The following is a 10,472-nucleotide window of genomic DNA, read 5'->3' as shown; positions in this document are numbered from 1 at the left end:
ATGTCCATCCCTTATTCCTTCTTCCCTGCAGCTTTTATTGCTGAGCATGATGTCTTCTGGGATGGTCATTTGGAGTCAGCTGTCTGGCTGTGCCCCCCTGCCCCAGCTCCTTGGGCACCCCCCAGCCTACTTGCTGGCAGGGCAGTATGAGAAATAGAAAAGGCCTTGACACTGTGCAAGCCCTGTTCAGCCATAACTAAATCAACCCTGTGTTGTTAACACTGTTTTCATCACAAATTCAAAACACAGCACCAAACAAGCTCCTATGAAGAAAATGAACTAGTGTCAAATCCTCACATTTTAGAGTGTTAAGTTGGACTTGCCATAGTAGCATGGGAAAACTCTCAAAACCAGAAAGCTGGGGAATGGACCAGGCTGCTTTCTGAGCAGCCTATATTCACTAGAATGCAGGAACTGAGCTCCCCATGGCTCTCCAGGAAAACCTCATCCTAAAATTTCCCCACAGAAATAGGTAACTAGGCTCAGGAGCTCACAAAAAGGGAAGTTTGTGACCAGCTTACTGAGGCAGAGGCTTGCAGGTCTCTCTGAAGGGCTTCAATCCTATTGTTTTGTTGCTGGACTGTGGCTTCCAGTCTGGCATTTTCAATCTCAAGGCTTAAAAAGAAATACAGGTCTTATGAGGGAAATCCGCCAGAGCACCAGCTCTGAAAGAACAGCGTGAAACAACACATCCCAGTAAGCGACAGACCTTGCTGCACTGTGTTACTCTCTTACCGTTGCATGTGTTCTTCCAGTTGTTTTATAGTCGTATTAGTCCCAGAAGATGCCAACAGGAGGTCCTGCAGTTTCTGGTTAGAAGCTATTACTTCCCTTTCCTTATTATCCAAGGCAGTCTTCAAGTCACGAACACAATGCTCAGACTGAAGATGCTGTTCTTCCAACTCCTGCAACTGTAAAATCACAGGAAGAATCCCCAGTAGTCAGGTGAGCTTTTATATAGAGGGGTCAGCTGCTGCTGAAGAAGTCAAGGGCTGCATATATCTGCACATACCCTCTAGTCAAACAACTGTAATCATTTCAAGTACATTCAAACCTTCACTTGTACTAGCAAATGAACACAAACTGTGTTACTTCATCATCTTTTTTACTGGCCTCTCCCATCCCTCCGCTGATTTCCTATAGCACAGTTCTAAGCACTGACACTGCCCCTCCTACCCTTTCAGTGACTTGTGACACTCTTTGTATCCACTTGTTTGCTCCTCCATTGAAAAAAACAAATTAAAAAGTTCATCCTTCTCCTAAAGTGACTTCACACCTCCCTCATAAGGAAATTTAAGATGATTTCTATTCCAGAACTCCGAGGCCTCTATACTTCAGTTTTCGTAAGAACACTGCAAAAGGTGGTCCCCGCCTCAGAAAGCAGCTTACAATTCACTTGCAAGAAGGCTGCTTAAGGATGGCAAATTACGGCAGGGCCAAAGAAGGGGGAGGAAAAGATGCTGAGATGCTGCTTTGCAGATACGGTACAAACACACCACCTGCAAACCAGCTCTTCTTCTTGCTTAGTTCAATCCACATGGTTCTGATACCCGTACTCTTAAAAAAAGCCCAAACCCCAAACCCTAACATCTGTTTCAAAGTTCCTTCATCCATGAAGGTGGCTCACGTTGTTTTACACACTGCACACCCAAAACAAAGACAAGGACTTTCACACATATTTAGCAACCTACAAATAAGGAACATCTGTTGTATACAAACAGAAGACTGTAAAGAAAGAGTGCAATATCTGGAACAGGGAAATAGTGGCTCAGAGCAGGGGTGAATTTTGAGAGAGAGCAAACCACTCTGTTCGTACCTAGCCACCAGAAGGCTGCTCCCAGCGCACTGCCTTGCCCCTCCAGCTTGCGAGGAGCTCCCTAAAGGGCCAGCTGCGTTTATCACCAGGGGAGGGGAGGAAGAAGGGAAGAGAAAGGCCACTGCTGCAGTACTACCCCAGAGCCTGAACAAGAGCCTCTGCTGTGGCGTTGAGGAGCAAGATTCTCTCTTACTTGCAGCAGAAACGAATTGGCTTTTTGATGATTCAAGTAACGCTAATCTTCCACTCTGGAGGATGAGGAGGAGGCGGCGGCCACCTGGCTGAAGGTTTTACTGGCTTCATGAATTATGACAGGGGATCACTATTAACTTCCTTAGATCTCTCTCCTACTGGCTCCCAGAATACTGTTTTGTCCTTTTTCACAATGAACAGGAAGAAACAGCCACCCAGAGGTTTATTCCTATAGTGACAGGTTTTCCATACCTCAGCTTCAACCCTTTCCAATTCCTTTTGCAAGTGCAGGTTGTCTTTCTCCAGGGCACCAAGGTAGCACATAGTAGTAACTTCCGGAGAAGCTTCTGACATAGACTGCTTTTTAAGAACACTGGCAAGCTTCTGCTGCAGCTGTGCGACCCCGTCCTAAAGAAACGTGGTTACACGAGCACAAAGAATTCGATAAGAACATGAGAATATGAGGTGTGCTTTTACTTCTTAGGTTACATAATTAGGTCAGTCTTCAGAGCAAATTTAAAGATAAGAAATGTTGCCTGCCACCAGCAGGCACCTGCAAAACTGATGACCTCTCTCCATCTTTCTCAGCTGAGCGCCTCCACGGTACCAGGGGGAAGCAGGGGAAACTTCAGTACTTCTGTGCTAGAGATGAAACTCAAAGGCCAGTTGCTATGAGACCCAGGTCATTAGCTTGACCTGCCTTCGTCCCAGTCCTAAATGAACAGCTGACCAAGAGCACAAGTATTTCAAGGGCCCCCAGTTACAAATGTGTGGCGGGAGCAGCAGAAGACGTCAAAAGCCCAGAGGGAAATAAGCCCAAAAGCAAGCGAACCAAAGGGGACCCCACTGCGTCCCTCACAGAAAGTACCTCGGAATCCCCAGAAGATTCCGCATCTTCCTCTTGCTCTGCTCCTCCCACTGGCAGGGCACCTACAAAGGAGGCAAGAAGCGACACACTGTGAGTGTTCATCTCACTCTGCTTTTTCCCATCATCCAAGCCCAGCATCCAAAAGATGAGGAATGGTTCTACTACGGGCCATAGTGATTTTTCTCATCGGCTCTTCCACAGTTAAGGATCCTACCTTCTCTGTCCTGAGCAAGTGCAGCCCTTGTAAAGTCAGCAGTCCTCACAGGGCAGGAGCTGCTGAGAACTGCTTTGTCTGCTACACCACCTGCAGAAGAGTCTTCTGTGTTTTCACTCCCCGTGTCTTCTGCCAGCAGCTTACTAAGGATATATACGGAAAGAGAAGACATAGAGTTGGTAGAAACAACCACATCTTTGCATACACGCTTGACTAGGACAGCAACGGCCATTCCTCACCCAGCCGCTCCATTTTTGTTGCCAACTGAGAAACGGTAACACCCCCACCCCCCCACCTTACTCTGGCACTACTGTTCCATGATGAAATATCCACTGCAGCCTTGCTCATTCTCTAGATGCATATTGGTATCTGTGAAGCACTTCAGACCTGCTGGCTACAATCTAAACTGATAAACAACCTCTCCCTCGGGAGCACTACAAAAATTAACAAGCCCTCTGGCAGATTCGCATCTAACTGCAAGGGTGCTACGTCCGCAGGATGCTACATTAATGCTGCAACTATTCATGTCAAGCCAGCCTACAGCCTCCTCAAATGCAGTCCTGACTTGGAAGAACTTCAGAAATCTTGATGGTTAGTCTGAGGACTTGAGAGTTTAGACAGCTCCTAAGTATGATCAAGAGGCCAAAGAAGACTGCGGTTGCATTCTAAGCACTGCGTGTGTTAACTACTTTGAATAGGCATTCTCTTCTAACAAACTTGAAAGAGAGTAAATTGGGGCTCCTGAGAGAGACCCCTTTCAGGTTTGCTTTTTAACCATGTCGTGGTTTAACCCCAGCCAGTAACTAAGCACCACACAGCCGCTCGCTCGCTTCCCCCCTACTCAGTGGGATGGGGGAGAGAATTGGGGGAAAAAAAAGTAGCACTGACGGGTTGAGATAAGAACAGTTTAATAGAACAGAAAGGAAGAAAATAATAATAATGATAATAATAACAATAGTAAGGTGACAACAATAATAATAAAATAATTGGAATATACAAAACAAGCGATGCACAATGCAATTGCTCACCACTCTCCAACCAATGCCCAGTTAGTTCCCGAGCAGCGATCCCCCCAGGCCAACTCCCCCCAGTTTATATACCGGGCATGACGTCACATGGTATGGAACACCCCTCTAGCCAGTTTGGGTCAGCTGCCCTGGATGTGTGTCCCCCCAGCTTCTCATGCCCCTCCAGCCTTCTTGCTTGGCTGAGCATGAGAAGCTGAAAAATCCTTGACTTAGTCTCAACACTACTGAGCAATAACTGAAAACATCAGCGTGTTATCAACATTCTTCTCATACTGAACCCAAACCAGAACACTATACCAGCAACTAGGAAGAAAACGAACCCTATCCCAGCCGAGACCAGGACAAACCGATATATTGACTGACAACTCCGCCCCTCTCACGACAACATAAACCATTTACCCAACATGTCTATGCACACGAGCGTAATCCACAGCCACGAAGGCAGAGTTATCTCTATAACAGTATCAGCACCATGCCAAAGAAGTTGGCTTGCATTTATATCCCTGGCAACTGTGGCAACCGTGGCAACCGTAAGAGCAATCCTAAAGCATCCAAAATGTGTTATGAAATACATCCGCTTCTGCAGGCACTGCATTGCCATCGTTTTAATCCCTGCTTGCTCCCAAAACAATGCTTTCCCCCTTTCCTACAAGCACAGCGAAAGCAAAGCCAAATACACGGAAGCATTGGAGAATTCAGGTTGGAAGGCACCTTATGAGGTGTCCAGGCCAACCGCCTCCCCAAAGCAGACTGAGCTACGAGGTCAGACCACGCTGTTCAGGGGTCCTTCCACTCTGCTCTTCAGAGCCCCCACGGATGGAGGCTGCACAAACTCCCGGGGCAAGCTGTTCGACTGCTTGACCATCCTCAGGCTGAGTTTTCTCCTTACGCGCAGTTAAAACACCTTGTGTTTCACCTTATGGCCCTTGTCTCTCAGACAACGTTGCCTCTCTTTCTCCTAACGCTTCCATTCACAACACTTAAGCACCAACTATGCCGCCACTTAAAAAACCCTCTCCTGCAGAGCCCTGGTGCTGCTGAGCTAATGGCAAGTTTCCTGCTGAGTCTGGGTCTGGGTCTGTGTGTGGAGCGGGCACCACAGACCGCTTTCTTGCAGTCTTTGGGGTGCAAAGGATGAGAGCAGCCAAACGCAGAACTGCTTTTACCAGTCAGCCAGGGAACTCCTTCCGTGTGGCTCCTTCTTTTTCAAAGCTCATTCCCATGCCTCTCATCAATCATACCTGCAGACGACTAAAGAGACCTATGTGCTGTTTTGACAAATGTCTCACCTTTCACGCTGATTTTCAGTTCCTTTTTTGTGAAGAAACTCTACCATCTCCTCGTCATGTTTGGAGACAGCAAGATTAGGGGGGCTATATCCCTCCTGAAAGGACAAATAATCCCTGTTAGAAAAACCCAGGCAAGTTCTGCACATTTTCGAAAGAGCAGCTTTACCAAGTGCCAAGGTTACCCGGTTCTGAGCATTAATATTGGCATTATGCTCAAGTAACAGCCCTGCTACAGTTGTATTAGGAGATACAACAGCAGGGTGAAGGGCAATGTTGCCGTCAGCATCTGCCAGATTTGGGTCGGCACCATGCTGCAGCAGAAGAGCCACACGTTTTTCTTGCTGGCACTGTACTGCCTGGGAACAACACACAAAAAAGGGAAGATTTCCAACATTTGTGTTTCACTCTGTCACAACTCGGCCAGCTTCTGAATGCTGGGAAAGAAAAGCATCTTCCAAGATTAGCTAACATATGCCCCTTCCACACCTATTACAACATGCACGTTTCTACGCAGGTCTGTGTAAAGAATCCTGCCAGGCACCTCTCATTTGACGCACAGCCGGCAAGTCCCACTGACAAGACCGTAACATATGCCGCATACCGTCGTCAGTGGTGATCTCTTGAAATTGTCAGCGAGCTTCAGCCAGCAGTTCTCTTGTACCTGACGTCTAACGACATCCACGTGGCCGTTTGCACAAGCGACATGCAGAGGTGTCCTAAAAATTAAACATGCGAGCTTAACATAGACAGACAACAGAAGAACCAAAGCTGTGCTGCCACTCAGGCCTGGGGACCCTGCAGCCCAGACTCCACTCCTCCTGCTTTCCTGCACCGCTCACCCACAGGGCAGAAGAGAACTGGTGCTGCCTGAGCAGCTGCAGAACGACCCCGCGGGGAGACCACTGCTGAGCAGCAGGTCGGCGGCAGGCACTTCCAACAGCACGCAAGCCGACCCGGCAGCTACGAGCAATGAAAAGCTCTGGAGCTGGCTCCCCCAGCTGACAGGGCAAATCTCGCTTTTCAAGCAATTAGCTTGAATCTGGTCCTACGCAAAACCTTAAGAGCGGGCACTTCCGCGTGGCACCCGAAAGCTGCCGGGGGGTTGATCGCACCACGCTGGACCAGCAGGCTCTGCGCTGCAACGTGCTCCTGGTGCTTGAGAGAGGACTGGCGGAACTTGGCTCAGAACCTCCCGCAGCAACGCCTGCCAGAAGCAGCCAAGGTGTCCGTCAGCGGCCCGCAGCCCCTCACCGCTTCTCCGGGTCTGGCCCGTCGATGCCACCTCTCCTCAGCCACCACTGCCTCAGCCAGGCCAGGTTGCCGCGGGCAGCCGCGCGGTGCAGCTTGCCCGGGTCCTCCTCCCCGAGCTCGTGGGCACCGGCGGCAGCGGCTGGAGCGCAGGGCTGCCCAGAAGCGCTGCCGGAGGGCGACCGCTGGCGCTTCTTGCTGAAGAGCCCCATGACCCTCCAGCACATGCTGCGGCGCGGTCGTGGCCCCGCTGGGAGCCACCAGCAGCAGGAGGCACCTGACGGACTCTGCCAGGCCCCGGGCGAGGGCGAGGGTGTAGAGGAGGGCGAGGGCGAGGGCGAGGAGGACGGCGAGGGCGAGGAGGAGTAGGAGGGCGAGGGCAAGGGCGAGGACGAGGACCACGGCGAGGACCACGGCGAGGGCGAGGGGAGGCACCAGGCAGACGAGCTCGCTTGCCGCGGCCTGCGGCCCCCGAGGCGACGGCCCCTGCCCGGCACCTGCTGTTGCTCCGTCCGCCAGCAGACGGCGCGCCAGCCCAACAACGGCGGCGACGGCGCTCGGGGGCGTGGCAAGGGGACGTCACACACGGGGGCGTGGCAAGGGAGGGCGTGGCAAGGGAGGGCGGCCCGGCCGGGAGCGCCGCAGGGCGCTTGGGGGAGGCTCCCGGGGGCCCCGGGGAGAGCGGGCGCTGCCCCCGCGACAGGGTGTCCCGGGGGCGGGGGCCCGGGCTGCTCCCGCCTGGCCGGAGGCCGCGGCAGACGCCGGGGCAGCTCTCGCCTCAGCCGCTGCTGGTCGTTCCCTCCGCGCGTGGCGGGGGTGCCTCAGGACACGCGCCCCTGCTGTGAGGCTCGAGGTGGGGCCAGGGCCCAGCTTGGGCGGTCGGGGGCTGCGGGAGCTCGCTGCGGATGCCCGCTGACCGCCCCGGGCCCGCCCCGCCAGAGCTCCGGGACGACGTGCTTGCTTTCCTCCCGACGGAAAGGCGGACTGAGCTTCCCGCGGTGCCGTGCGGTGCAGTGCGGTGCGGTGCAAAGCGAGGGCCCCGTCTCGCTGTGCCGGTGGCTGCTGCTCGCCCCCTTGCAGAGAATCGCAGAATGGCTGAGGTGCTCTGGTCCCAGTCCTCTGCTCCAGCAGGGTCACCTAGAGCCAGCTGTCCCGGTCTGTGCCCGGCTGGGTTCTGCGTATCTCCCAAGCAGGGAGACTCGCAGCCTTCCCAGGCAACCTGTACCAGGGCTCTGTCACCCGAGCAGTAAAAACGTGTTTCTTGACGTTCCGAGGGAACCTCACGCGTTTCGGTTTGCACCACTGAAAAAAGCTTCGGGCCTTCCCTTCGGGTATTCCTATACATTGATGAGATTGCCCCTGAGCTTACTCTTCTCCAGGCTGAAGAGTCCCAGCTCTCTCAGCCTTTCCTCCTGTGAGACGCTCCAGTCCTTGAATCAGCTTGGCGGGTCCTTGTTGGACTCTCTGCAGCATGTCCCTGTCTGTCTCCTACCTACCGAGGCGCCCAGAGCTGGACACAATACTCCCCTCACCGGTGCCGAGTAGAGTGGAAGTGTCGCCTCCCTTGACTTGCTGGCAATACTGTGCCTAAGGCAACTGTCCTGGTTTCAGCTGGGATAGAGTTAACTGTCTTCCGAGTAGCTGGTACGGTGCTATGTTTTGAGTTCAGTATGCGAAGAATGTTGGTAACGGTGGTGTTTTCAGTCGTTGCTCAGTAGCGTTTAGTCTAAAGTCAAGGATTTTTCAGCTTCTCATGCCCAGCCAGCGAGAAGGCTGGAGGGGCACAAGAAGTTGGCACAGGACACAACCAGGGCAGCTGGCCCAAACTGGTCAATGGGGTATTCCATACCGTGTGACGCCACATCTAGTGTCTAAACTGGGGGGAGTGGGGGCGGGGGATCGCCGCCGGGGACTAGCTAGGTGTCAGTCAGTCGGCAGGTGGTGAGCAATTGCCCTGCGCATCATTTGTACATTCCAATCCTTTTATTATTGCTGTTGTCATTTTATTAGCATTGGCATTATCGTTATTAGTTTCTTCTTTTCTCTTCTATTAAACCGTTCTTATCTCAACCCACGAGTTTTACTTCTTTTCCCGATTTTCTCCCCCGTCCCACTGGGTGTGGGGGGAGTGAGCGAGCGGCTGCGTGGCGCTTAGTTGCTGGCTGGGGTTAAACCACGACAGCAACACAGGATACCGTATTCCTTTTCTGCTGCAGGGACACATTGCTGGCTCACAGTCAACTTCGTGTCCACCAGGACCCCTCGGTCCTTTTCTGCAAAGCTGCTTTCCAGCTGGGTAGATCCCCAGCAGGTACTGGTGCCTGGAATTATTCCTTCCCAGGTGCAGGACACTGCACTGCCCCTTGTTGAACTGCGTGAGGTTCCGATCAGCCCATTTCTCCAGCCTTTCAAGGTCCCTTTGGATGGCAGCACAACCCTCTGGTGTAGCTCTCCTCTCAGAAACGAGTTGCTGTTTTCCATGTGTGCTTTTTGCCATCTAGTGGCAGCAACGTATTCGCGGGCTCTTTGCCTCTGATAATTGGACTTTCTAGGCTTGGTACAAAACTGTCTGTGCTGTAAGACTCCTCTGTCAAGCAGCAAGGTGCAGCTATCCATCCACGCTACTGCCCGTACTGGCGAGCTCCTCCTGGAACGGTCAGACTGAGGGAAGTAGCCACTGTCAAGTAAAACCACGGGAATGCTCAAAATTGTTGCTTTTCTGAAGCTTAATGGAGTTTTGAGTTATTTAAGCAAATACCCGTTATCTTATCATATGGATGCCTTGTTGCTGATTGGGGAATGTATCCTGAAAGGCAACATTGTGGGGCCTCTAAAATGAAAAGTCATATTTTGATGGGAATGTTTGTTCCATCAGCAACCCCCGGCACGATTAGGTATGCTGTATCTCTGAAATGCAGCAGCTGTGTCGGGGATGCAGGTAGTTAAACCACCTTCCTTCAGGACACCGATGCCAAATTGCTTTAGATGGATTTCCCTCACTGAGCTATAGTCCTGCAGTTCTGTAGGGATTGCAAGTGGCCATCCTCCTGAGCTTCCACCCACTTTTGAAGCTATGACTTGGAAAGGAGTTTGTCTTTATCGATGGCTTGTTCTAGCTTCTGGTGGCGAGACTATGAAAAGCGTCTTTTCACATCCTGAACTTAGAGGCCCGTTGGTCACCCCACACCTGAAAGATGCTATGATCCCACAAGTTTGCAAGTATGATAGGAATAATATCCATCATACTACTGCTGAGCTACTGAGTCCTAAAGCAACCATTAGCAAGCTTCAGCATGGTTGGTACGTGCCAAAAGGCCATAGCGGGTACGTCCCAGGTGCTTTGGGATAGCGGTTGCACACAGGAGTAGACGTGACATAAATCGTAGCTATTTGTGGAATGTTTCGGGCATGTCCTGATGTCCTGAAAAGTGAACTTAGAGTAGTCCTTTACCTAAACAGCTTTACCAGGGTAGTAACCCTCAGGAGCGATCTTGCAGAACAACACTGAAATGGCCAAATACTCTCCAGTAGGTTATAATGTCTGAAGAGTACTATGCAATGCATACCTTTGGTAAAAAGGCTTTTTTGACGATGCATTTTGCTTTGCTCCAGGATACACATTATTTTCCATGATAAACACTGTGCAGAATACTGTCCATTCAAAGGCAATATTGAAATCACAGTTCAAAGTAGCATTGCTCTGGAGATGGGGAGCTAAGGTAAATTTACATTCCATGGTAGGATGGCTTTCTTAGGATAATTAGATATGTTGCCACAGCTAGATTTGCTCCCATAAGCAAGGAAGCTTGTTCAGTGG

General features: G+C 51.5%; 1 protein-coding gene across 1 annotated transcript; it reads right to left on the bottom strand.

Annotated features, from left to right (window-relative positions):
- Positions 1–77: 77 nt before the first annotated feature.
- LOC138689041 (ankyrin repeat domain-containing protein 26-like) lies at positions 78–5,784 on the bottom strand. Its single transcript, XM_069802312.1, has 6 exons — positions 5,408–5,784; positions 3,091–3,233; positions 2,877–2,938; positions 2,261–2,416; positions 736–911; positions 78–615 (listed from the first exon to the last, which is right to left on the bottom strand). The coding sequence occupies exons 1-6, from the start codon at positions 5,551–5,553 to the stop codon at positions 483–485; spliced, it is 816 nt and encodes a 271-aa protein (XP_069658413.1). The 5' UTR covers positions 5,554–5,784; the 3' UTR covers positions 78–482.
- Between the last annotated feature and the right edge of the window lie 4,688 nt (positions 5,785–10,472).

The sequence above is a fragment of the Haliaeetus albicilla genome, chromosome 14 (assembly GCF_947461875.1).
Source record: "Haliaeetus albicilla chromosome 14, bHalAlb1.1, whole genome shotgun sequence".
NCBI lineage: Eukaryota > Metazoa > Chordata > Aves > Accipitriformes > Accipitridae > Haliaeetus > Haliaeetus albicilla.
Note: the sequence above shows the minus strand (reverse complement) of the source record. Positions and strands in the feature narration are given on the sequence as shown.

What these genes read in the sequence shown, in the direction of transcription:
- LOC138689041 (XM_069802312.1), bottom strand. Translation starts at nt 5,553, where the DNA reads ATGTGCAGAACTTGCCTGGGTTTTTCTAACAGGGATTATTTGTCCTTT. An exon ending in ACTTGCTCAGGACAGAGAAG is followed by an intron (nt 2,939 to 3,090) that starts GTAGGATCCTTA and finishes CCTCCTTTGTAG; the next exon opens with GTGCCCTGCCAGTGGGAGGA. An exon ending in TGGAAAGGGTTGAAGCTGAG is followed by an intron (nt 912 to 2,260) that starts GTATGGAAAACC and finishes GTGATTTTACAG; the next exon opens with TTGCAGGAGTTGGAAGAACA.